The sequence below is a fragment of the Lissotriton vulgaris genome, chromosome 5 (genome assembly GCF_964263255.1).
Source record: "Lissotriton vulgaris chromosome 5, aLisVul1.2, whole genome shotgun sequence".
Lineage (NCBI taxonomy): Eukaryota > Metazoa > Chordata > Amphibia > Caudata > Salamandridae > Lissotriton > Lissotriton vulgaris.
In genome coordinates this window covers 1,176,466,896-1,176,494,375 of record NC_141693.1, presented here as the reverse complement: position 1 = coordinate 1,176,494,375, position 27,480 = coordinate 1,176,466,896, and the positions used below count along the sequence as shown (strand labels likewise).

The window sequence follows — 27,480 nt, the reverse complement described above, 5'->3', positions numbered from 1 at the left end:
CCGTCTTTTTCGAGGGCATTCAGGAGGTCTGGTAGGGGCTCAGAGTCCTCTTCAGCCCCGCTGTCGGTAGCCATCAGGAGGCTAAGTTTTGAGCGGCCAAAGTGAGGCTTGAGTCGGTTGGCGTGGAGGACCCGGAGGGGGTTCCTGGAAGACTCCATGTCCACCAGGTAGGTGACGGGGCTCTTGCGCTCCACCACCTTGAAGGGCCCGGTCCATTTGTCCTGGAGGGCACATGGTTCAACCGGGGACATGACCCAGACCTGTTGTCCCGGCTCGAACTCAATGGACGAGGCGTTTTGATCATACCAACGTTTCATGTCTTCTTGACTGGCTTCGAGGTTGGCCTTGGCAAGTTCCCGGAACCGCCAAGTCTGGTTCCGGAGGGTCAGGAGGTACCGGTACACATCGGGGGGAGTATTTTGGGTGGTCACCTCCCATCCTTCTTTGACCACGCTTAGGGGACCCCGGACAGGGTGCCCGTACAATAGTTCGAAGGGGCTGAATCCCAGGGATTTCTGGGGGACCTCCCGATAGGCGAAGAGGAGGCAGGGCAGCAACACGTCCCATTGGCGTCGTAAGGGCTCTTCTAGTCCCATGATCATCCCCTTGAGGGTGCGATTGAAGCGTTCCACCAGTCCGTTCCCTTGGGGGTGGTAGGGGGTCGTAAATTTGTACGTGACCCCGCATTGCTGCCATAGGGACTTCATGTATCGGGAGATGAAGTTCGTGCCCCGATCACTGACGACTTCTCGGGGGAAGCCCACCCGGGAGAAGATCCCCATCAGGGCCCGGCCCACCACGGGAGCTGTCACGGTCCGGAGAGGTATGGCTTCAGGATAGCGGGTGGCATGGTCCACCAGGACGAGGATGAACCGGTGACCTTGTGATGTCCGGGGCTCCAGGGGCCCCACGATGTCGATTCCCACCCGCTCGAAGGGAGTGTTGACGACTGGAAAAGGTTGCAGGGGGACTTTTAGTTTTCCGCCGCTCTTCCCGCAGGCTTGGCAGGTGGGGCAAATTCGGCAGTGGTTGATCACATCATTCCTCATCTTGGGCCAGTAGAAGTGGGTCACCAAGCGGCTGTAAGTGTTGTCCAGCCCCAGGTGCCCGGCGAGGGGCACATCATGTGCCAGGTTCAAGAGGAAGTCTCTGAATCGGAGGGGGACTACCAGCACCCGGCTGGCCCCCAGCTCGGCAATCTTCTGCTCGCTGTAGAGGAGCTCATTGTCCCAATAGACCCAGTGGGCCCCCGAGGCATCCCCTGTGCTCTGGGCTGCGGCTTGCTGTCGGAGCCCCTCGAGGGAGGGACACGTTTTTTGTTCTTGACGGAACTGTTCTCGAGTGGGGCCACCCTCTTGACGCCACTGGGCCAGTTCTGGGAGGTCGCTGAGCGGGGCAACTTCTTCACCGTTGGGCCCCGGTGGACCGGGTTCAGGGTCGGTGTTTTCGGCGACGACGGGCGGTGGAGGCTCGGGCCACTCTGGTTCTTCGGTGGAGGTGATGGTTCGGGCGGCCATGGATCGGGTTGTCGCACAGACCCATTCAGGGAGGCCAAGCATCCCCAGGTGCTCCCTCCGCTCGACGTCAGCCCAGGGGGAGCTCTTGAGGTCGTTCCCGAGCAGGCAGTCTATGGGGGAATCGTCTCGGACAGTCACTCTCAGCATGCCTGACACCCCTCCCCACTCAAAGGGGACGCAGGCCATCTGGCATAGGCTCTCAGAATTATCCGCGGACCGTACTGGGCACAGTACATTGGGCAAAATTTGATCCGGGGTCACCAGGTGGCAACGGACGGCCGTCACGCTGGCTCCTGTGTCGCGGAGGGCTTTGGCCCGTTGTCCATTAATGGTGACCCACTGGCTGTACTTCTGGGTGTTGGCCGGGATCGGGGCCCAGGGGACCAGGTCTCTTTTGCCCAGACAAACCAGAGACATGGCTGCGGGCTCCCACTCCGTCTGGCTTTGTTCATAGTCTTCTGCTTCTTCTTCCCCCTGCTCCTCCCTCAGGGAGGCGGCGGCGATCTGGCGGTTTTGCGGACCCGTGGGGTTGGATGGTTGGTTTCTGGGACAGTTGGGGTCATTGGCGTAATGACCGGGTCGCTGGCATTTGTGGCAGATAATGTTTGAGCGGGGCCCCAGCCGTGCAGGGGGGGCTCCTCTTCCGGCCAGGGGAGGGGAAGTGTTGGTGGGGGGCACCGTGGTGGTGTCCCTGCCCCGGCCCTGTCCTCCTCCTCCTCCTCGCTGATGGTGGGATTGCTGGTGAGCTCGACCTTGGTCTCCCATCCAGTTCCGGGGGACCCGGGTGCTCTCCCACCGATCAGCTTCGATGGCGAGTTTACGTGGCTCGGTCAGTTTACTGTCGAGGAGATGCTGCTTGAGTTCGATGAAACAGTTGTTGGAGAGGTGTTCCCATACAATGAGGTTGAACAACTGTTCGTAGGTGGTGACTTGGCTGCCCTTGATCCACCCCTCTAAGGCTCTACTATAGAAGTTCACATATTCCACCCAGGTGGTACCGGGGATCCTCTTGCAGTCTCGGAATCGCTGCCGGTACATTTCGGGTGTGAGCCCATAGCAAGTGAGGAGGGCAGCTTTCATGTGTTCGTAGGAGGTCATCTCGGCGTCGGGGAGCTGTAGCAGGGCGTCTCTCCCCTCATTGACGAACCTCCCCCACAACCGGCACCCCAGTCTTTTTGTGGTACTCGGTGTGAGGTCATGGCTACCTCGTAGGCCTTAAACCATTGCTGGATGTCGTCGTTTTTATAACCAGGCGTCGGGGGACGGTTGGAGGACCATCGAAACTCTTTCCCCCATTGATCCGTCAAGTGGTCTCTTTACCCCCTGGTCGGATCGTGGTGCCTCGATGTCGGGGCTTCGCTGGGTCTGCGGCTGGGGTCGGGCCGAGGCCACGAGGCCTGGTCGTGGAAGGCCCAAGATGGAGTCTGAGCCTGAGATGGTGGTCCGGGATAGGGTTCGGACCAGCTGAGGGTGTTGAGGAGAGGTTGTCGAGTTCCAACGGGGGAGAGCTGGGGGCTGCCCGGAGGGGCGGCTCTCGTGGAGGGTGGATGGTGCTGCTCTCGGCCGTAGAACAGGGGTCGAGGTAGTCCGCGACCCGCCATGCGGGTGGAGTGGGACCACGCCACGAGGCCGGGTCCAACACATACCATTACCCCGCAAGTCGTAACAATGACTTGCTCTAGGCGGAGGGAGGGGTGCTGGATGTTGGAATAGTATAATTAACTATTCCAACTTCAGTATGTGAATCAGTGGGGAAGGTGTTGGATTTTAAATCCAACACATTCTGTCCCCTCTGCAAGTCGTTGTTATGACTTGCGGGGTAATGGTATGCGTTGTTACAAAGTGGCCGTTGTAACAAGCACATTGTAATTACATGCGCTGAAAAGGATTCATGGTAAGCGCTGTTTACCCCCCTCACACACCAATAGGACCTTCTAATTAACTCCAAACAAGAATGGATCATACTTTGAAGATGTAAGAAATGGAGTTAATAATTGAGGGGGTGAAACCCTTTTCAAGCAGGAACCACAGTCCTTGTCAGGGGGAGGCATAAGCAAACACCAAATTAAGCTGCGCTCAATCCTTTGGTAGCTTGGTACAGAGCAGTCAGGCTTAAATTAGAGGCAATGTGTAAAGCATGTATGCTGGACTTCAAACAGTAATAATGTGAAAACACAGGACAAGAAGAATCCCACACCAATCTAGAAAAAAATAGCGTCCGTTTTAATAAATAAATCAAGACCAAAATCTAATCAGTAGAACTGAAAAAAATAGAATTTTAGAGATTTCAGTGAATATAGCGCAAAAAAGCACAAAGCTCCAACTGAAGTTATCTGGTTGCACTAGAACGGGACAAAGTGACAAGTTCAGGCCATTCAAAATGGAGCGCGAGCAGACTGCAAGGATCCAGCTAGACCCGCTGAACAAGAGTACCTTAAATCCTGCTTGATAAGAGTTGTAGAGTCCTGCATTGAGGAGGCGTTACACAGAGTCGGTTTTGAAGAAGCTGCAGGGATTGAGATATGGAGTCCTGCACCATCATCAAGGCGGCCGTCATCAAGAGGATTGCAATGGAAGGATCTGTGTCTAGAATGGATTGCACAATGACGGATCTGATGAGGCTGCAGGCTGTGATGCAAAGTCCTTGCACCAGGAAAGTCCAAGTGGCTGAGGCGATGTGTCAGTTCTGCTCGCAGTTGCACTGCACAGCAGAGGAGATGCGTTAGTTCTGCTGGATCCACAGATGGGTTGGCAGAGCACCTTCAGGCCCACTTCAAAGGGTCTAGGGCTGGGCTGGCACCATTTGGTAGGGAAGGACTCACAGATGACAGAGTCTGTGTTCTGGGTTCAAGGTTTTTGGAGCCTTCTGTCCCTGAGGCTCTAGTTAGGAGGCAAGTCAACTAGCCCCTGGAGTCAATCTAGGGTCCTGGGTTCAACAGATGCGGGTCCTGCACTGGCCACCAGCCTATTCACAGACAATCACAGAGTTTTGACTAAGTGCCCATTAAAGTATCCCTAAGAGCTTCATTGAACGGAAGCTAGGGCTCAACTGTGGCTGGCAAAGCTTGCAAAACCTGAGTTAGAACACTGGTCTCGACTTCAACTGAAAGCAGTTGTAGGTCCAGGACTTCAGTTGCTCATTTAATTATTACAGCAAAGAAAGCACTCTCTTCCAGTGGGGGCCCAAGAGGCAAATTCAACTCCACTGGCCTTCTGTAAATGCATATAAAAGCTTCCATCATCATCATCATCCTCTTCGTTACGTGGTGGCAAGCTCTGATGGGAGTCGGAATCAAGAAGATGGTGAAGCATCTGAGGGCGCCTCTGCAGTAGTGGTATAGCATAAGACCAGATTCAAGCAGCATGGCAATCAGGTGCACTCTAACAGGGCGTGACCTCCGGCAGGGTTTGGAGATCAAACTTGATATTGGATTTTCCTCTGGTGTCAGAGTTGAAAGGGGTTGAAGTCTGCATCAGAATTAGTGTTGGAAGAGGTCCAAAGATATGCAATATTGCCTTCCTAAAGGCCTTACCTGCTGGGGCTTCGCCGATGGCCCACACCACTTCTCTTTTGACAGAAAGCAGCGGGATGGAGTCAAGTCTTGCTTCACATTTCTAAGCTCGCACTTTGCCTTCACTTACCAGAGGATTTTGACCACCAAGATGACTTGGTGTGGGAGAGGGCTCAAGAGTGCGAGCAGGTCTTACACAAGGCACGTGAGTTTGTCCTGTGTTCGATGATGTACAAATTAACTTCTCAGTCCTGGATCGCCTTCAGGTGCATGAGAACACACTCATCGCACAACCTTGGAGTTATGGCTGACTCCAAGCACCAAAGACACACCTAATGTACGTCGGTGACCAATATGTTTTCTGCAGTTATGACATAGTTTAAACATTCTAGTTTTAGGAGGGGATCGTTCTCTTGCATTGCAGACTTCATTTTGGTGTTGTTGAAAATAAAATATAGGTGGGAACGGAGCTCCAGAGCCCTGCTGAAAGGAACAAAGGAATGGACGTCAGAGTGCAGGGTGGCTCTCATATGTGCCTCTGCTCCATCACTTTCGAGGTGGAGAGAAGCCTGGGTAAAACATAGCCTACACAGACCAGAAAGTGTCACCTCGTGGGGAGCGAGAGCACCGATTTGAAAAGGTTTTAGATCTAGTCAGGCATCTGAAGATTATTCTAAAGGTGAGGAATCTGTAGTTAGAAGTATTCATCAGAAATTAGTTTCAACTTCTATCTTGGGTAGAGGAAAATCTAACACCACCAGAGCGCTGCACAGTCACATTAAGTGAGAACATTTCTTTCTGAGTAAGACGTGGGGCCCATTCAATAACAACCTCAGACTCCTATCCACTGGCATTAAGAGAGGCATGATAGAAATCTCTCCGAGTCTCCTAGGAAGAGAAGGTGCAAAACGCTACATCCTATAATATACTATAATGGAGTGAGTAAAAAATCCAGAAGAGCTTTAAGGAATTTTGATTACTCCTTCAGTATTAACTCCAGAGCCAAGTCTAATAACCAAGCCTGAAACTACAACTTAATACACAGACATTAGTAGCAGTAACTAAAACCAACTACAATGTCAAACCATGCTGAATTCCCTTGTACAGGCAGGTACCTTGTGTTAAGAGGTTCTGAAAGGCTCAGCATGACTAGAGAACACGTTACTTTGTTGTGATCTAAGCGGGTGCATGTCAGGCCTCTGTGCACTCTGATACTGTGACACTTGTTGCACATGGTGAACAGAATACATAAAGACTGACAAGGTACACAAACCCGTTACATATGAATAAGAAAAATACTTTTTGCTACCTGTATGAATGGCACGCCTGTCCTCTCGATCGCGACCACGCCAACCGTCTGGTTCACCTCCAGGTCCAGGATGAGGATCTCCCTTGGGTACAGGAGCAGCATGTGGTTTCTCCGGGAGGGTAGGTAGGAGAGCTGGAGGCAGTCATTGAGTGTGACAGACTCTGTGCTGCAAAACAACAATCCAAACATCTCTGTGGCACTAGTGAATTTGGTGAAGATGCTTTCCAATTTCAAGGTCTTAAGCAGGTATTCTTGCAATTATGAAACATAGTTTAAAATTCGTTCACCTCACATTTGAAACTTTTATGTACGATACTGGAATAGTTTTGGCTCATTGGATTAAATCCCACATAAAATGTCAAAAGTTGACTTTAAATGTTAAATGAAATGGGGGGGCGTGGCTTGGCCCGCAACGATGGCGGTCGTGCCTTAGGATCGCTCCGGCCAGCCTTCACATATTCTTCCGATTATCCTGCCCTGAGCGCCTGCAAACACTGTCTGGCTATCAGAGGCGCTTAGGAACAGATCTGCGATCCTCCGATAGTGCTGGGGGCCCGCGGAGTGTGGCGATGCAGCCCGAGGAGAGGCAGCCTGGTGAGCGGCGGAGAGGACGGCGCCGGGGCCTTGCGTAGAGCGCCTGGCTGGGGGCCTGGTTCCCGTGGCCAGTGTGAAGGAGCTGGTGTGGCGGTGAGGTGCGGCGCTTCCTCCGCCTCGATCGGGGGCGGTCGTGCGGTGCGGCGCAACGGATGGTGGGCTGCTCTGCCTGAAACCGCCTCGAGGCCCCTGTTGCGGTGGGTCCAGAGCTGCCGGCTGTGAAAACACCCTGTCCTGGGCCTGGCGGCCTTGAGGAAGGCCGCGGCCATCTTCTGCACTCCGCGCCGGCGGCAGTGAATCCCGGCAGCTTCATACTGTGGTGGATGCTCCTTCCCCATATGAGAGAGCCGCAGGGGGAGTACAGTGGCGTAACAGGGACTTACCTGTGAGGAGACCTGCCGGCTGGATTGGCCTGTGTGGACCCGGCGGCGGACAATGCTCCCTGCATTGGACCGCGTCGGGCACCCTCCTGCTTACTGGTGGTGGCGTGGACGGACGTGGAGTGACGCCCTGGAGGCCACTGGAGAATACCTTCGTAAAGGCCGCCGGCGGGGTCAGCTCGCCCGGTCCGGGCTCGCTGCGGTGAGTCTGCTTCACGCTAGTGTGGGGGAGCTGGTGGTGGGGGTGCCCTTCCCCCCCCCTTCCTCCCTGGACTGCATTATTGAGGCAATGGTGGCCCTGGATCTTGCGTTCTCGGCGGTACAGTTGCTCTTCGGCAGTAGTGGTGACTTTGGCACCATACTGAGACTGTGTGTGTGATCTGGCTCTGGTGGTGTCCCCTAGAGGGCGGTGGCCCCGCAGCGGCATTGTGAGGGGTCGCAGAGGCGAGTCGTGGTCAGTGCGGGCCATGGTGCTGGTGGGAAGGGCGGCATCTTCCGGCAGTGAAGTGGTGTTGCCCTACCAGTGGCCTACAATCCTGGTGATAGTTGCGGCCTGCTTGGGGTGCGCGAGGAGAGCCTGGCTGTGCTGGGAGGCGTCCAGTCTAGTCCCTGTGCTGTGGTACTCGACTGCCCCAGGAATTGGTCATCCTTACACTGGTTGAGCGAGCCTCTTCACGATGACCTGTGATAAAGGAGGAGGTGGTGGTGCTAAACAAGGTACTCTCGACAAGTATACCGGTGCGGGAGCTGTTGCAGGGCCTGCGGGCTCAGAGTCAATTGCCTGACAATGCGGTGCTCCTGGCGGCCATCACGCAATCCCGGGACATGCTGGACGCCAAGATTGGGGCTGTTGGGTCCGATGTTACCTTGCTGCGACAGGACCTGCGGAACGCCGTAGCACGCATCACTGAAACGGAGATCCGCATATCGGAGGTGGAGGATGACGTCTCGGCTCTGAAGAAGGTGGCGGCTATGGAGAAGATGCAAAAGGGTCTAGCCCTGAGGGATGAAGATGCGGAAGGGCCTGCCAGGTGGAACAATCTGCGCTTTGTAGGATTTCCGGAGGGATGCGAAAGGGACAGCGTGGAACGCTTTCTGACACGGTGGCTGGAGGGATGGCTCCCATCTGATGTGCTCTCCCGTTGCTTTGCTATAGAGAGGGCCCACCGTGCTCTCACACAGAAGCCTCCGGTAGTTGCTTGTCCAAGACCAATCATAGCTAAGTTCCTTAACTATATGGATCGGGACACCATCCTGCGACAGGCCAGAGGCAAGTCCTCCCTTACCCACGACAATGCCACTATCCTTATCTTTCCGGACTACACTCACATGGTGCAACAGCAGTGACAGTCTTTTTTGGCGGCCAAAGCGCGCCTCCGAGATCTTAAACTCCAGTATGCGCTGCTGTACCCCGCCAGGCTGAGGGTCATCTATTGGTCCCCCACAGTGTTTTTCGATTCTCCGGAAGTTTTTAAATGGACTGATGAAACTTTCCGGATACGTCCGCATACGCCACCAGGCATTGACTCTGAATCCTCTCCCAGTGATGCGGCTCAGGGGGGGGGGGGGTCAGGGGGGAGGGACCGGAAGCCAGAGGGTTGGTAACAGGAGGTCCCGCTCCAGGCGTCAATCCAGGTCCGGATCAGTTCTACGTCACAAGGGCGTGTCGCCGGAGGAGCAGCAATTGCAGGAATGACTTTGGGACATTACTGTCTAGGCGCTCAGTTAGGCCTGTGTAATTTAGGCTGGCCCCCGCTCACGTAGCCGTGGACGGGTTGGGGTGGAGTCCTTTTCCCCCAGACAGTTGCGGGTGTTTCTTTGGGGGATCCATTGGAGGAAATGGTGTTTGTTACCCCGTTGGGGACTAGACCTTGCTCCGACCGCGACAGGTACTTACATGGTTGAGAGGTATGGGGTGGGGGAGAAGCTTGGGGGTGGTGGTGGGGCGGGGTGGGGGAGTTGGGACCCTGGGACATTTTTGATTGCGTATGTGTGCAGTCTGTTAGTCACAATTCTGATGCGCTGGGGCGGGGAGGCACTGGTGGGAGGTACGGGTACTTATTCTCATGTCTGACACTGGGGGAGGAGGACGTGTAGCCCCGGGTTCCCTGTGCGGGGTCAGTTGGAATGTGCGCTGGATAAGGTGAAGAGAGGGGCCATTCTGCGATTTGTTAAGAGAGCTGGGGCTGATATACTGTTGCTTCAGAAAACGCACCTACTGGGCACGAAGGCTCTTTGTTTACAACGGTTTGGATTTAATCAAGTCTATCACTCCGGGTTCACAAGGGGCTCAAGGGTGTTGCCATTTTGATTCATCGTCGAGTTTCCTACACGCACGAGAAGGTGTGGGCCGATACCCAAGGTAGATATGTTGTCATACAGGGCAAGATTGGGGGTGACCGTTTGATAATTAGCAGTGTATATGCTTCGCCGCCATTGCAGTGGCCGCAGGTGGAACGACTATTGTCACTTTGGGGGACCATGCCAGATACCCTGTCCATTGTGGGTGGGGATTGGAATGATGTGATGGAGCCCGGGCTTGACAGATGGAGAAGTGGGGGGATTCCCTTGGGGGGAGGCTCTCCTACCAAACTTCATTCCATGGTAATGGGGCTTGACTGGGTAGATGTGTGGCGTCACATGCATGGACCTCGTAGGGAGTACACCTATTTTTCCACAGTGCATGAGTCCTTCTCTAGGCTGGACTATATCTTTGTTCCCTGATGACTGGCATATAGGGTGTTGTCAGCTGCTATATAGCCCAGGGCCCTGTCTGATCAGTCGCCTGGGGCGCTCACTCTCCAGTTTGGCCCGGTGCGGCAGCCGCTTCGGTGGCGCATGTCGGGGTGGCGCCTCCAAGGGGAGGAGTACAGGGAACACCTGACCAAGGCCATAGTGGACTATTTTGTAGCTAACACGGGACGGTGGACTCTCCCGCGATTCTTTGGGAGCTTTGAAACGGACGTTGGGGGGGTTAGATATTTCCTGGTATGTGGCGGCGAGGCGGGAGCGGCAACGAGATTTGGTGCATCGGGAGGCTGAGATTGAGGCGTTGGATCGTAGGGGCCGAGAGGCCGATGGAGGGTTGGCGAGGAGACAGTTAGTGTTGGCCCAATAGCAATACTCCGCGATCCTGATGGATGAGGCGTGCCAGGCATGGCTGGCCAGGCGCAGTCGAGTATATCAATGGGGGGATAAATCCAGCAAGATGCTTCATTGCTTTTGCCAGGGTTCCATCAGTGCCCAGCCGTTGCCTTGGATCTTCGATCTGGAGGGGGCGCAAGTTGTTGAGACCTCGGCTATCGCAGCGAGCTTTGCGGCCTATTATGAGGGTCTGTATGCACCCCAGGAGTGTCTCCCAGAGGAGACCATTCAAAAGTTCATAGACAATCTTCCTCCTCGGGCGGTTTCGGACGAGGTGCGTGAGAGGTTGGATCAGCCCCTGTCTGATGATGAGTTGACTGCAGCCTTGGGGGAGCTGCGCCCAGGGAAGGCGCCGGGTCCCAGCGGCTTCCCGAGTGAATTCTTCAAACGCTTCTCAGTGCAGTTACGCCCTTACTTTAGACCGGTGATCGAGGAGGCGTGGGAGAGTGGTTTGCTACCTCCGAACTGGAGGCATGCAGAAGTAGTGGTCTTTCTTAAACCGGGGAGGCCTCCAGAGCGGCATGAGTCTTATCGCCCCATCTCCCTCCTGAATATTGAGGCCAAGGTGTTGGCTAAGGCTTTGGCCAATAGGCTCAGGCCATATATTGCCGACTTGGTGCATCCGGATCAGGCTGGATTCATGCCTCAGAGGGCCACCCGCCACAATATCAGATGGACGAACGTTGCAATCTCGGCCTGGAGGCAGCTCGAAGGGCCGCCGGTGGCTTTACTCTTGGCGGATATGGATAAGGAATTAGATTCCCTGAGTTGGGTGTATTTGTTTGCATTGTTGCGTCATCTTAACCTGGGCCTGCGTTTCTTAGCGTACCTGCGGCTGCTCTATACAGATCTTACAGCGTCGGTGTGGGTGGGGGGGCGATATCTCGTTCATTTAAGATCCAGCGGGGCACAAGTCAAGGGTGCCCCCTCTCCCCCTATCTATTCGCACTTGCGATGGAACCGCTGACGGTGTGGGTACATATTGATGCTCAGCTTAAGGGCTTCTGACGGGCCCCTGGTGTTGTAGATAAGATAGTGTTATACGCCGACAATGTCCTCTTTTTCCTCACAGATATTGATAGGTCAGGACCGCGCCTATTGCAAATTTTGCAGATCTTTGTCGAGACCTCGGGACTCTATATGAACCCGGGCAAATCTACGCTGTGGGTACTGGACGATCAGTATGGAGCAGGGGCCTGGGTCTCCGCTCTACAGCCTGCACGTGGGGGAATGAAGTACCTAGGAGTGTACCTCTCGGCTTCGCCGATTGTCTCTAAGGAACGGAACTTGGCCTTGGTGTGGTCTCGTATGCCCCTCGCAATCTACGGTAGATTGGCAAATTTTAAAATCGTGGCGCTCCCTCGTCTACTATACCAACTTCAGATTCATCCCTATCCGCTTTCGCCGTGTTGGTTCCAGCAGGTAAATTCGGCCTTAGGTGGGTTTCTATGGGAGGGGGGGGCAGTCCGAGTAGCTTTGCGCACATGCTTCCTGTCTATGTACTCTGGGGGCTTGCGACGTCAGATGTCCTCTCCTATTATCAGGCGGAGCACCTGTTGGTGCTTAATGAATGGTGGTATGGGGATAGGGGGATCCGGCGCATGCGGTGGAACGACACCTGATGGGTTCTAGGTCACTATATACGCTGCTCTACTCTGCGCCGTTGCAACGAGGCCTCCCCTCGGCCACACAGGTGGTGTTCCATGTCTGGTGGAGGACCCTCCACAGGATGGCATGGTGGAATGTCTTGACTCGCGAGACGCCTTTGTGGAGTAATGGGTGGCTGCCTCAGCTGGGGGCGCTGCGTGGCTTTCAGGGCTGGGACTTCATTGGGATCTCGTCCCTGGGCGATGTAATGTCCGAACTGACACTTAAATCCTTTCAGGAGCTACGCAATGAATATGGCATGCCGTGGTCCCAATTTTTTCAGTATCTACAGTTTAGACACGCATGGTCACCCCATTTAGCGGGGCTGGAGTCCCTTCCTGAATTTAGCCCCCTTGAGGCCAAGGTGTTTATCGGTGAGCTGACAGATCAAAAGATTTCACACGTATACCAGACACTGGTGCATCATTGCTCTACTGATTTACAACGCCTCCGGATGGCATGGGATGGGGATGTGGGCAACCTCGAAGAGGAAGACTGGGCGGAGGCTCTGGAGAGTCCATGCGGAGCCGCAATTTCCACGCGCCTGCGATTAGTGCAATTCAAATATCTACATCGTGTATATATCACCAGAGTGCGACTGTGGAGGACAGGGATGATAGACTCCCCTGAGTGTCTACGATGTGGAACGCATGAGGGCACACTTCTGCATACAGTTTGGGAGTGTCTCGGGCTGCATAGGTTTTGGAGGGGGGTATTCTCCTGTTTGTCGGATGTGTTGGCCTGGGTGCTTCCATACTCGCCGAGGCTGGCACTGCTGCATGTGTTGGAGGGTATTGGGGGCAATAGATATAAGCGTCATCTGCTGCTGCTAGGCCTCACATTGGCAAAGAGAGATATAGCCGAGGCTTGAAAGGCGACTTGGGCTCCGCCGTTGGCTACCTGGCGATCTGGGATGGACTTTTGCACGGGGCTCGAGCTGCCAATATTTCTTGCTAGAGGGTGCCCCCGTAAGCATTTTAAAATTTGGAAAAGATGGGCTGACTACAAGGGACTGGAGCTTGACCCACCGCCAAATGAGGCATCCGCTGTGCCCGTTTGAACTGAGATGATGTTAGTGATTTGTGGGGTGCTAGACGGACTCAGTGCGCTATGTTGGTTATGTTACCACATTGTTAGGATGGCATGTACGCAATCGGGGGTGGGGGGGTTGGGGGTTGTTTGTTGACATAAAAGTCTACGGCATTACCGTGATTCATTGATGTGTGCTGCAGTCTCCGGGTTACGGAGCTATGCAATGTATGAGACCTGTGACAAATAAAATCTGTTTTAAAAAAAAAATGTTGAAGGAAATGAACTTGCATCCACATATTGTACCAGAAGTGCTTTCCAATTCATTGAGTTATTCCACCAACATCCGTGGATTTATATCTCAGTGATTTCAAGCCTCAGCAGGCCATTCTTCAGGAGAATAGACATTAGCATTTCAGAGTGTCGGTTCAGCAAAACTGTAGCCGACACTTTAAATCTTAAAGCATGGTAAATTAACAAAGCTGCAGTAATGGATAAGAAGCGAAAGCTTTACCACTGGAGCTCCTCAAGCCTTAAACGTGGCATCTCACCGGTCACGCCAGACTGAAAGCGTCCTTCACACATGAGTATCTTGCTGCCATTACCTCGCAATACCCTTTTGACATTCCGTCTGAATTTATGGGTAGCTGTTCCAGAAACGACTTCCTTAAATGAAAGATTACCTTTCCAGTTAATCATGAAGATTATAGGGCCTACAGCATTCTCAAAGTCTTTATCAAATAATTTCCGGAAGAATGTCAAAAGGCATCAGCTCTGAATGTTCGCAAATCAGTGCAAATTCACTACCAGGCCACAACATAGATAGTAAGTATTACTACAGTCATGTCCGCAATGTCCTACCATGTTTTTAATGACCAATGCCAGCGTGTTCATGGAAGGGAGTGGGTAAATAAAATCACCTTTGTTGTTACTGGAAAGCCTCTCAGGTGTAACCATCCACAAAAATGAGCCAATCAAATGAGTGGTGAATCTTGACAGAGCCTTCCTGCGTGAGTCCCACTGAGGAGGAGTCTGAGGAAATGAAGCTCCTATCACAACTGGAATGACTTTTGGCCACTGCCAGCAGGGGCCATTCTCAGACGAGTGACCCAGAGCTCGACCACCGCTGGATTCGTTTCATCCTGTGGCTTCTGTGCCTCTGAAGCACAAAGGATACCCGAAGCTGGCTAAGAGAAATATCTATTCAAACTCGAAAAGGCCTTGAAAATAAGACTTCCTGTTCGCAAACTGACTGGTGGACTCACTAAATCACACCTCACATGTGAGAGTGTGGTCATTAAGGCTGTACGGCTTATCAACAGCCGTGAAACATTACTTTTCTGACTTTTAAGGGCTACTTTAAGAAAAATGTACGCGGAGGATGGAGATGACTGCGGACTAACGAGCTCAACCTGCACTTTAGCAATCACTAACTCGATTGTTCTTCAACCACAGGAACCAATCAAGGCTGAGAACATTGCATTTGTATTGTAAAGCGCACGCTCACACAGAAGGGCCTCTTGGCACAGAATAATAATAATAATAATAATAATAACAGATGGTCATTCTCATCCGCCTCATTTTATCGACCTCAGTAGGAGGGTCCCACCGGGATATGAACCTGTGACCTTCAGGTCAAACACAGGCCCCTACAGTGACCCCATTAGTCCACTAAACCACCAGACCCCGCTGAACAAAGCCTGCACCTTTGCCAGTGTCAGTAAAGGAAGAAGCAACTATCCAACCACACCAACATATTGTACATATACCAGAAAAGCATTCTGCAGTTTACAAAGCACACTTGTGTGGCACCTTTTCACTCGCTTACACACAGCATGCTCTCTTTACCTGGGCTTCTCGTTGGTGATGAGGATCTTGACCTTGTTCAGGGCCTTCTTGGGCCCGGTGGCCACCACCTGCTTGCTGTGAGCCGGGCTGCAGTGTGGGCTGGAGATGTAGACCTTCCTCCCAGAGTTCGCCGGGGCTTTGGACGGAGAGAAGTCCGAGACGAATACGATCCCTTCGCTGGTGAGCACTATATGCAAACAAAAGAAGACGTGCTTAGGTTGCTGATTGTACGTATGTCTTCAGATCGATTTATTACCAAACTATACATACACCACCCAGCCCAGAGACTCTCCGCACTGAGAAAGATGATAGCCAAGTGTTAGCCCCGTCACCTTGGTATTTGTGAGGGATGAGCTTTGGAGGGGTGTGGTGGAGAGTAAAACACTGTCACCTTGGAGTTGAGTTGGCCTACGAATCTGGGGTAGCACCAGGGACAAGAAGGCAGAGCTGGTTGGGACATCGTATATTTTGAGGGCCTGGTGCTTTCTGTTTGCATGCCCCACACATACTGGGTATGGCATTGAAAACGGCATCCTGCATGTGGTGCAGCCATCTCAGAAGCCGAAAGACAACTTCTCTGGCCCAACAATCTTGTTATACGCATTAGCAGCATCTTTTAGGTCTCGCCTACACAGCGCGCAAGCGTTGCTTAGGAGGGGACCTTTTGCAATCGCTCAGGACTTTTGCTTAAACGTGTGCATGTTTTGCATTGGTTTCTATTAGCACTCGGGCAGTTTGGCGTTTCCCTTGCGGGAGTGAGCAGAGGCACCATCGGTTTTCAATTATCTTGCTCGCGCTTTCAAAGCAGATGGCGCTGCTGCTTGCTCCCGCAAGGGAAATGCCAAACATGCACAAGTGCCAATAGAAACAAATGGCGCTCGCTACTCCTATTTGTGGTTTAATGCCGAGCATTTATTAGCAATACGGCACTTTCTGAACACCCTTATTAGAGTGATGTGACCAGAAAGCACTCACATGACGCAAACTTTGACAACTGTTTTCTTCAGTAATACAGCACTTTCTGAACACCCTTATTAGAGTGTTGTGACTACAGAGCGCTCACCCAACGCAAACTTTGACAACTGTTTTCTTTTTGCTGGGACTCCGACTCCGTATAGCACTAACAGGGGACCCAGCTTGTACAATTGATGTATTTTGATTGGAAATGTAGTTAGACCCGTGTTGCTTTAACCTCACAAACGGGTCAGCTGAGCATGCCAGTGCTTTGAAGCAATACAGGTAATTTATGAAGGTAGCCAAAAGTATGGTCAGAATTAAAAAAAATGTAAATAATATTGGCGAGTACAAAGCCGTGTGGTTTAGAGCAGTCCTCCACCAGCCGATTTTCTTCTCAACACTCGGCCCGTCGACCTGCCCCTTTTAATCCTTGTGCTTGTGTCGAGGCGGAGCATGACCTTGCTCGTATCCTTTCTAGGCCGCGCACCAGTGGCCACTCGTTTGCTCTGCTGTAGTGCCCAACTCCTGCTGCCTTCGCTGTACCAGGCACTCCAGTGGGTGGGGCGCTGCTTCCTCACTTTGATCAGCACCAGCTGTGTGGATTCGAGCAGTCCTACATCGGCCGGTTGTCTTCTCCACACTTCTTCCATTCAGCCACGACCTGCCTCGTTAAATCTGGTGACTAATGATCACGCAGGCATGGCGTGCTACCTCTCTGGTCCGCACGCCAGTGCCTGCTCCTCCATGGCGCTTAGGTGTCTAGGTCCTGCTGCCTCTGCCATATCTTGATGCCACCAGGCACTCTCCCTCAGGCCGGCTGAGGCATCCTGCCCGCAGCGGAGCACTCAGGAGAAGTGGAGGGGCCTGGCTCTCATAGGCACTGCTCCCTAGAACACTCCCTCCCAGGTTTCCACAGCTCCACTCCTGCTGGTGAGCTGTGATACTGGGCACTGGCGGTGCACTCTCTGGTATTCATTTTAGACATAACACGCAAATCCCTCGGCGACCGCCCAGAGGTAAATTTAAAAAGTCCTCTCAAAATATTTTAGCACACCGCCCCCATCTCCATTAGTGGAGGCTGTGTATGGGCGTTGGGCATTGAAGTGTTCCCCCACATCTGTGTTGTTCTTGTGTATAGTTACAGTGTGCAAATCAGTGTGCTTTATCCCGGTGCTGGTCGGTTTCAGTTTCCATGTCCTGCTCTCCATTACCACATTATTGTGATGCCCCTGCCTGTTTCAGGACTATAGTGACATTGCAGTGTACAGCTTTCTCGGACCAGCAGCAGTGTGTTCTTTTTCCTAGCTCATTGCCTCTCCTGTGTTCCTGAAACTGTATACCCTGTCCCAGGTTACCTGTTTGTCCAAGTATCAGTGTATTCCCTCTCCTTATGTATGCCTTCCCTCTTCAGATATGTTTGTGTGCCCAGTGTATGTGTGTCCTTCTATCTCAGTGAGACCCTTGTCTCAGTGTCAATGTACTTCCACTCTCAGTATCTTAATTTCATGTCTTGCTGTATTCCTTATCTCGGTGCTGGGGTATTCCTTCTACCAATGTCAGTGTAATTCCTGTCCATGAGCTACTTTATTCCCTATCTATATTCCCTGTATCGGTACATTCCCCGACTCACTGTGTTCCCTGTCTGTGTGTTTGTCTTCCTTATATTATTGTGTTCCCAGTCTTGGCGTCAGTGTACTCTCTGTCACAGTGCCAATGTATCCCCAGTCTTAGTTTATTTTGTAAGTGTCATTGTATTCCCAGTTTCAGTGTGTTCTACATCACTGTATTCCCAGTTTCAGTGTATCCTGCAAGTGTCACTATGTTCCTAGTCTCAATGTATTCACTGTCACTGTATTCCCCGGTTCAGTGTATTCTGTAAGTGGCAGTGCATTCCAAGTTTTGGTTTTATTCTATGTCACTGTATTCCCAGTCTCAGTGTATCCGGTAAGTGTCACTATGTTCCCAGTCTGAGTTAATTCTGTGCCACTGTATACCCTATAGCTGTGTATTCCCTGGCTGGGCCTCAGTGTGCTCTTTGTCACTTTGTCATCGTATTCCCTGTCTCAGTATATTCTGTTAACGGCATTGCATTCCCAGTTTCAATGAAGTCTACGTCACTGTTTTGCCAGTCACAGGGTATCCTTTAAGTGTCACTATATTCCCAGCTTCAGTGTATTCTGTGTCATTGTATTCACTGTCTTGGTGTAATTGTTTATCCTGCCTCTGTGTCAGTGTATCCTGTCCCTCAGTGTCACTGTATTCTCTGCCCCATTGTATTCCCTTTCTCCGTTTATTTCCTCCCTCAGCTTCAACGTATTCCTGGTCTTAGCGGTGATATGAATCCTGTCTCTGTGTTGGTGTGTTCCCTCTCTTTGACACTTTATTCAGTGTCAGTTTATTTACTGTCTCAAGTCGGTGTATTCAGATTGCCATTGTCTGCATTCCCTGTCTCAGTGTATTCCTTGTCTCAGTGCCACTATATTCCCTGACTCAATGTCAGTGTATTCTCTATCTCCTACTCTCAGGGTCAACGTGTCTCCTGCCTCATTATATTCCCTGTCTCAGTGCAAGTGTTCTCCTTGTCTCAGTGTACCCCTCTCTCGTTGTCATTGGTTTTCTTGTCCCTCTATATTCCACTGCATTCCCTGCCTCACAGTGTTCCCTGTGTCAGTGTACCCCCTGTCTCAGTGTCAATTTATTCCATGCCCCACTACATTGTCCTTCAAATTCAATTTGTAACTTGACTTAGTGTCAATGTATTCCCTGTCTTGGTGTCAGGGTATCTGCTGTCCCAATGTCAATGTATTCCTTGGGTCGGTTTATTCCCTGTCTCCGCATATTGCCTGACTCAGTGTCAGTTTCTTCCTTGTGTCAATGTATTTTGTATTCCAGTGCCAGTGTTTTCCTATTTCCTGTGTCACTGTATTTACTGCCCCAGTGTCACTGCACTCCCCGTTTCAGTATCGGTTATCTCCTTTCGCCTTTGTGTTCTCTGTCTCGGTGCCAGTGCATTTCTATTCCATGTGTCACTGAATTCGGTGACCCAGTCTAACTGTCCCCCCATGTGCCAGTGTCAATGCGGTCCCTGTGTGTTTCCCACGTCTCAGTGTCAGTGTGTTCCCTGTATCTGTGTTTTCCCTGTCTCGGTTTATTTCTTGTGTCTGTGTATTCCCTGTGTCTGTGGGTTGCCTATCTCAGCATCAGTGTATTCCTATGTCAGACCCCTGTCTCAGTATCAGTATATTCCTTGTGGCTGTGTTCTCGCTGTCTCAGAGTCTGTCCATGCCTTGTGTCTGTGTGTTCCCTGTCTCAGTGTGTTAGACGGACCGGGAGGGTCGGCCGAGATTACGGGGAGAGGTCTCCAGGGAGAGCCGTCTCCAACGACTGTACAGACAAGTAACTTCCCCCCCACAGACGGACACCACACAAGATTGAAGGTTAACGAGACTTTATATGCAATTCTTAGGTTACGTTGGTATGATACAAGGAGGTCTGGACTCAGGGGTCCCCTCGATTCTAGTCTTTGGTTGAGGAAAGGGGTAGCGGGACAGTCTTAGTTACCAATGAGTACAAAATAACTCTCAATCCTCGAGCTCGGCGTTCTAGATGATCGGGCCGTGGAGGAGCCAAGCAGGTCCCGAGATGGATGAAGGAAGGACGACGGTCCGCGGCGGAGCCTGCAGGTCCCGGTGAAAGATGACGGTTACAACGGTCCGCGGCCACGCCAGCAGATCCCGACGACGATGAAGGATGAAGGTTACGACGGCTGTGGCAGCGCCAACAGGCAGGACGATGGTGCACAGGACAGAGCTATGGCAGCGCCAGTAGTCCGTCCAGGATGAGTTCCTCTTTACGTCTCTCGACTCCAAGATACAACTGCCTTCCTGCTCTGGAGCTGCCCCAGTTATAGGGCTGGTGTGCTTTGATGTCCGGACCCTCGCACTTGGAGGTCGGGAGGTCCGGGATGAGGGAGTCCAGACACCCAGCAGGGGGGTGGAGCCAGCGCCCGGGGAGGCGATGGGCGAGCGGCACTTGGCGGGGGAGAGCCATCGGCACCTCTTTCTCTCATTGACTTGCCAAGTAGCCCGCTCACCTCCTGGGTGGAGGGTGGTGCCGGAATGTCTGAGGCCGGGCTAAGCCCCGGGTTGAGGTCGATCGGGGGCCAGGCGGCCTCGTGGTGAAGTGTCCAAGATGGCGGCCCGGGCTGGGCGCGTGGGCCGGCAGTGGATCGGATCCACGAGGTTCACATGCTCGGGGGCAGGGGTCCCTGAGGGGACGGAGGACGTGCAATGGTGGTGTGTGGTACTTGCGTGACCGGGCTCGGGCCTGGTTGAGCCGGGGGAGAGCGGCCCTTCATGTGGCCTGTCCAACATGCGTCCCCCCCAGCTGAAGGCGGGGAGAGTTACCCATCCTCTTGGGGACTCTCCTCGTCGAGGCGGAAAAACCGGGACAGGCCATCCGCGTTGGCGTGGTCTGACCCAGGCCGGTGTTCGACTGTGAAGTCCATACCTTGCAAGGAGATGGACCAGCGTAGCAACTTTGGGTTTTCCCCCCGCATATGCATCAGCCACTGCAGGGGTCGGTGGTCGGTCTGCACCCGAAAGTGGGTGCCAAAAAGGTAGGGCCGGAGCTTCTTGAGGGCCCATACCACAGCGAAGGCTTCCCTCTCTATGGTGCTCCAGCGTTGCTCCCGTGGTAGGAGTCTCCGGCTGATGAAGGCCACCGGTTGATCAAGGCCTTCGGTGTTCACTTGAGACAGGACCGCCCCAATGCCCTGGTCGGAGGCGTCCGTCTGGACGACGAACTCCCGGCTGTAGTCTGGGGCCTGGAGCACAGGAGCGGAACACATGGCGACCTTCAACTGTTCGAATGCCGCTTGACACTCTGGGGTCCAGTTTACCTTCTTGGGCTGATTTTTTGACGTGAGTTCGGTGAGAGGCCCCACTATGGTACCATAGTCTTTCACGAACCTTCGGTAATAGCCCGTGAGGCCCAGGAAGGCTCGTACCTCGGTTTGGGTGATAGGGGGCTGCCAGTCCTGGATGGCGGCAATTTTCAGCTGTAGAGGGGCCACTAGGCCGCTTCCCACCTGGTGTCCGAGGTAGGTCACAGACCCTTGCCCAATTTGACACTTGCTGGCCTTGATCGTGAGGCCAGCTCGCTGAAGGGCTTGCAGCACTGCTCGGAGGTGGTGGAGGTGCTCGGTCCAATGATGGCTGTACACAGCGATGTCGTCTAGGTAGGCGGCGCTGAACCCTTCGAGCCCCGCCAGGACCTGATTGACGAGCCGTTGGAAAGTCGCTGGGGCATTCTTCATGCCGAAGGGCACGACCGTAAAATGGTAGTGGCCATCGGGGGTGGAGAAGGCAGAACGTTCTTGTGCTCGGGGTGTGAGGCCGATCTGCCAATAACCTGCTGTCAGGTCGAAGATGCTAAGGTAGCGGGCAGCTCCCATTCGGTCGACCAGTTCATCTGCCCGGGGGATGGGATGTGCGTCCGTTCTGGTGACTTCATTCAGGCCCCGGTAGTCGACGCAGAACCGGAGTTCTGGTGTGGTTCCGGGGGCGGCTGCTTTGGGGACCAGTACGACCGGGCTGGCCCATGGACTGTCTGAGGGCTCGATGACCCCGAGCGTGAGCATCTTAGCCACTTCCGCCTGGATGCAGGCCCGTACCCGATCAGGTACGCGGTAGGCCCGGTGGCGGATAGGAGGGCTGTCTCCGGTGTCCACATCGTGCACACACCAGGAAGTGACACCTGGGGTGAGGGAGAACAGACTGGCGAACCGTGACAGGAGGGCTTGGCACTCTTGGCGTTGTTCTCTGGTGAGGGTCTCCGAGAGTCGGACCCCATCCACGGAGCCGTCTTGCTCCTGGGTCCGCAGGAGGTCAGGGAGAGGCTCGGAGTCGTCTTCAACCCCATTGTCTGTGGCCATCAGTAGGCTGAGTTCTGTTCGTGCAAAGTGGGGTTTCAGTCTGTTGGTGTGGAGGACTCGGAGTGGGTTCCGGGAGGACTCCATATCGATCAGATAGGTGGCAGGACCCTTGCGCTCGATTACCTTGAAGGGTCCCGTCCATTTGTCTTGGAGAGCGCATGGCTCCGTGGGGGACATTACCCATACCTGTTGCCCCGGCTCGAATTCAATGGATGAGGCGTTCTGGTCATACCATTTTTTCATGTCCTCTTGACTGGCCTCTAGGTTGGCTTTTGCTAGGTCTCTGAACCGCCGGGACTGGTTGCGGAGGGTGAGGAGGTACCGGAAGACATCTGGAGGGCTCTTGGCCGGAGGCATCTCCCAGCCTTCTTTGATCAGGCTGAGCGGCCCCCGCACTGGGTGCCCATAGAGCAGTTCGAATGGGCTGAAGCCTAGGGATTTCTGTGGGACCTCTCGGTAGGCGAAGAGGAGGCACGGCAGCAGCACATCCCACTGGCGACGGAGGGGCTCTTCCAATCCCCCGATCATCCCTTTTAGCGTGCGGTTGAACCGCTCAACAAGTCCGTTCCCTTGGGGGTGATAGGGGGTCGTGAATCGGTAGGTGACCCCACACTGTTGCCAGAGGGATTTCATGTATTTAGAGATGAAGTTCGTGCCTCTGTCGCTGACGACTTCTCGGGGGAACCCCACACGGGAGAAGATCCCCCATCAGGGCCCGGCCGACCACTGGGGCTGTCACGGTCCGGAGAGGAACAGCCTCAGGGTAGCGGGTGGCGTGGTCCACTAGCACCAGAATGAAGCGATGGCCTTGTTTCGTACGCGGGTCCAGGGGTCCCACAATGTCTATTCCGACCCTCTCAAATGGGGTCGTGACTACTGGAAAAGGTTGCAAGGGGGCCTTTAGTTTGCGGCCGCTCTTCCCACTGGCTTGGCACGTGGGGCAAGATCGGCAATGCTGGTGCACATCGTTTCTCATTTTGGGCCAGAAGAAGTGGGTCACTAGGCGACTGTAGGTTTTATCTTGTCCCAGGTGCCCTGCCAGGGGGACATCGTGGGCCAGGTTTAGCAGGAAGTCTCTAAAGCGGAGGGGCACTACTAGTACTCGGTTGGCCCCCAGCTCGGCGATTCGTTGCTCGCTGTACAACAGACCATGGTCCCAGTAGACCCAATGAGTTCCGGAGGTATCCCCTGCGCTTTGGGCGAGCGCTTGTTGGCGGAGTCCCTCGAGGGAGGGACAGGTCTTCTGTTCCTGGCGAAATTGTTCTTGTGTGGGTCCCCCCTCTTGGGCCCACTGGTCAAGGTTAGCGAGGTCGGAAGGTTGAGCAGGTTCGAGGGGGGTGTCATGGTCGGGGGTCTCGGCTGGGGCGACCGGAGGCGGTGGCGCCGGCCATTCTGGTTCTTCCGGGTGAGGGTTGGCACGGGCGGCCATGGACCGGGTGGTGACGCACGCCCAGTCCGGGACGCCCAACATCCCCAAGTGTTCTTTTCGCTCCACGGCTGCCCACGGGGAGCTCTCCAGGTCATTTCCGAGGAGGCAGTCCACGGGGGCGTCGTCTCGGACCGTCACCTTCAACATGCCGGAGACCCCTCCCCACTCAAAGGGGACGCAGGCCATCCGACACAGACTTTCCGAGTTGTCGGCTGATCGCACAGGGCAGAGAATGTTCGGTAGATATTGTTCTGGGGTCACCAGGTGACAGCGGACGGCTGTCACACTGGCCCCGGTGTCCCGAAGGGCTTCGGCCCGTTGTCCATTGATGCTCACCCATTGGCTGTACTTCTGGGTGTTAGCGGGTAGGGGGACCCGCGGGACCATGTCTCTTCCCCCTAAGCACGCGAGAGTCATGGCGGCTGGCTCCCACTCTTGATACTCTTGCTCGTCTGTTTCTTGTTCCTCGGAGATCTGTTCTTCCCCTAGTGCCGCGGCGGCCACATGGCGGGGTTTTGGACTCTGATACTGCGGGCAGCTTGGGTCGTTTGCATAGTGGCCGACTCGTTGGCATCGGTGACACGTGACATTGGCTCTGTACCCCGGTCGCGCCGGGGTGCTGCCCCGGTTGGCCGGGGGGGTGGTGCTGGTAACGGGGGCGGCCGGAGTGTTGTCTCTTCCTCGTCCTTGGCCCCCTCCTCCTCCTCTGGGTCGGTGGTGACCATTGTTGTTCCTGTTCTGCTCGTAGGACCCATTCCGGCCCACTCTGGTGATCTCCCACCGGTCAGCTTCGGCTGCGAGCTGCCGGGGATCGGTTAACTTGCTGTCGAGGAGGTGTTGGCGTAGTTCAATGAAGCAATTGTTGGACAGATGCTCCCATACCATCAGATTGAACAGCTGCTCGTAGGTCGTGACGTTGTTCCCTCTGATCCAGCCTTCGAAAGCTCGGCTAAAGTACGTTACATAGTCCACCCAAGTTGTACCCGGGATGCGTGTGCAGTCTCGGAACCTCTGACGGTACATCTCGGGCGTGAGGCCATAGCGGGTGAGGAGGGCCGCTTTCATATGGTCGTAGGAGGTCATCTGGTGGTCTGGGAGCTGTAACAGGGTATCGCGGCCCTCATTGAGGAATCTGCCCCATAGGCCGGCTCCCCAATCGTTTCTATCGATCCGGTGCGCAGTCATAGCGATTTCATAGGCCTTAAACCATTGCTGGATGTCGTCCTCTCGAAAATATTCTCGGACAACATCCTTGGGGATGTGTACTTTTTTCTCCGTGGTCCCTGGGGTGTGTGGTCTCTCGGGCACCCCTAACTCTTTATTCTGCTTGCGCAGGTTGATCTCGGCTAGGTTCCGTTCGTGCTCGTACGCTAGTTTCTTTTCCTCGAGCTCCCTTTGTCTCTGTTTCTCCTCTCTTTCTTCTCGGAGACGTAGGTGCTCTAAGTTTATTTTTTGTTCGGCCAACTTGAGTTCTACGTCCATCTTGAGTCGGGCCATTTCTAGCTCGTGTAGTCGGGTTTTTTCTCTTTCTTGGATCTCGTCTTGCGAGAGACCGGTTCTTTGCCCTTCAGGGGCCGTGTTGGTTTTTTTCGCGGTGCTTTGCTCAGGGGCTTCGGCATCCCCGGTCTCTGCCCAAGATTCTAGGGCATGCTTAAAATCGTCCTTGGTGCTTAGTCCGGTGGTAGCGATACCTAGTTCGATGCAGAACTGCTTTAGTTCACGATGGCTGTACTCCTCTAGTTTTTCCATTTGGAACTTCTCAGTTGATCCGCTCTCTTTAGTTGTCATTGTGGTTCGTTGTGGGGTGAGCTACTCTCTGTACGTTATGCGGTGATTCGGATCCCACCGCTGCCACCAATGTTAGACGGACCGGGAGGGTCGGCCGAGATTACGGGGAGAGGTCTCCAGGGAGAGCCGTCTCCAACGACTGTACAGACAAGTAACTTCCCCCCCACAGACGGACACCACACAAGATTGAAGGTTAACGAGACTTTATATGCAATTCTTAGGTTACGTTGGTATGATACAAGGAGGTCTGGACTCAGGGGTCCCCTCGATTCTAGTCTTTGGTTGAGGAAAGGGGTAGCGGGACAGTCTTAGTTACCAATGAGTACAAATAGCTCTCAATCCTCGAGCTCGGCGTTCTAGATGATCGGGCCGTGGAGGAGCCAAGCAGGTCCCGAGATGGATGAAGGAAGGACGACGGTCCGCGGCGGAGCCTGCAGGTCCCGGTGAAAGATGACGGTTACAACGGTCCGCGGCCACGCCAGCAGATCCCGACGACGATGAAGGATGAAGGTTACGACGGCTGTGGCAGCGCCAACAGGCAGGACGATGGTGCACAGGACAGAGCTATGGCAGCGCCAGTAGTCCGTCCAGGATGAGTTCCTCTTTACGTCTCTCGACTCCAAGATACAACTGCCTTCCTGCTCTGGAGCTGCCCCAGTTATAGGGCTGGTGTGCTTTGATGTCCGGACCCTCGCACTTGGAGGTCGGGAGGTCCGGGATGAGGGAGTCCAGACACCCAGCAGGGGGGTGGAGCCAGCGCCCGGGGAGGCGATGGGCGAGCGGCACTTGGCGGGGGAGAGCCATCGGCACCTCTTTCTCTCATTGACTTGCCAAGTAGCCCGCTCACCTCCTGGGTGGAGGGTGGTGCCGGAATGTCTGAGGCCGGGCTAAGCCCCGGGTTGAGGTCGATCGGGGGCCAGGCGGCCTCGTGGTGAAGTGTCCAAGATGGCGGCCCGGGCTGGGCGCGTGGGCCGGCAGTGGATCGGATCCACGAGGTTCACATGCTCGGGGGCAGGGGTCCCTGAGGGGACGGAGGACGTGCAATGGTGGTGTGTGGTACTTGCGTGACCGGGCTCGGGCCTGGTTGAGCCGGGGGAGAGCGGCCCTTCATGTGGCCTGTCCAACACAGTGTTAGTGTATTCCTTGTGTCTGTGTGTACCCTGTCTCAATGGCAGTTTATTCCTTCTGTCTTTGTTTACCCTGTCTCAGTGTCAGTGTATTCCTTGTGTTTGTGTTTTCCCTGCCTCCGTGTCAGTGTATTCCCTGCATCTGTGCGGTCACTGTTTCAGTGGCAGTATATTCCCTGTCTTTGTTTTCTATGTCTTAGTTTCACTGTATTCTCTGTGTTCTTCCTGTCCAAGTTTTAGTGAATTTGCTGTGCCTGTGCTTTTCCGGTCTCTGTGGCTGTGTTTTCTCTGACCAGTGGGGCCTCTACAGTCACTCACTTATCAGGCTCCTGAAAGGTCACTAGGTCTTGGGCAGTCAGTCACATGTGATGCCTATGCCTCAGAGAGGCTACCAGATTTAACCTCTGTCGAAACACTTATAAGGTCCCAAAGGCGAGACCTATTGGCTATGCCAATGCTTGTTTTCTTTGGGGTAGTGTCGGAGGAGAATTATCACAGATGCACAGTTTAGGACATTGCACTTCCTGGTGTGCATTTCACTTGCAGTGTGGCTCCTCAGACAGTACCAGTATAAAAACTTGCAGCCAGGGTTGCTTCTAGTCTGGAAAGAGTATGTGGTGGTGGGTCTCCTATCTAGTCGCATAGTTCGCCCCTGACCGGCAACCATTGTGCGCCTGCTTTTTGCAGCTTCTTTGCTTCCTCTTTGCAGTTATTTTAACTATATACATTGCTGCATACTCATTCTCTCCTTTGTCTTTTTATGTGTTCCTTTTCCCAAAGAGCTATGGACCTTTCTGAGCCTCTGAGTGTCTTTCCAGAACTGAGTGTTCCCTTGGCCTGAGAAAGGTGAGTGCAGAAAGTTGGATTTAGGTTGGCTTATTATCTATGAATGGAGTAAAATATATGAAAATATATGCATATTGAACTGCTTGATATATTTCCTGTTATTTAGCGCATTGGTGTTATCTCTTCAGCTCCTCTTGGTGCAACAGTTCCTGTGCTTCCTTGATTTGTTCACTTGTTTCCCCGGTTCCAATGAAGGGTCAGAGAGCAGAGCCACGTGGCCCCTTTGTATGTTACAGAGGAACGGCCCTGGGGAATGGAGTCCTCACGGCCATTTAAAGGCTCAGAGAGCTGACTCTCCTCCCCTTAAAATAAACTTTGGGCCCTGGGGCAATACTTATTATATTCAGCCCTGGGGGATAAGGTCCCTGCTGCCATAAACAGCGCAGATCAGGGGGTTGCGCTCCCCCCTCCCTGTAAA

General features: G+C 53.8%; 1 protein-coding gene across 1 annotated transcript in view; it reads right to left on the bottom strand.

Moving 5' to 3' along the window:
* The window catches only part of WDR11 (WD repeat domain 11), a 635,868-nt gene that overhangs the window by 483,826 nt on the left and 124,562 nt on the right, over nt 1-27,480 (bottom strand). The window contains exons 5-6 of the mRNA XM_086922941.1: nt 14,981-15,167; nt 6,339-6,504 (exon numbers count right to left, since the gene is read on the bottom strand). Of these exons, the coding sequence (XP_086779067.1) occupies nt 6,339-6,504; nt 14,981-15,167 (353 nt within the window). The remainder of the gene's footprint in view (nt 1-6,338; nt 6,505-14,980; nt 15,168-27,480) is intronic.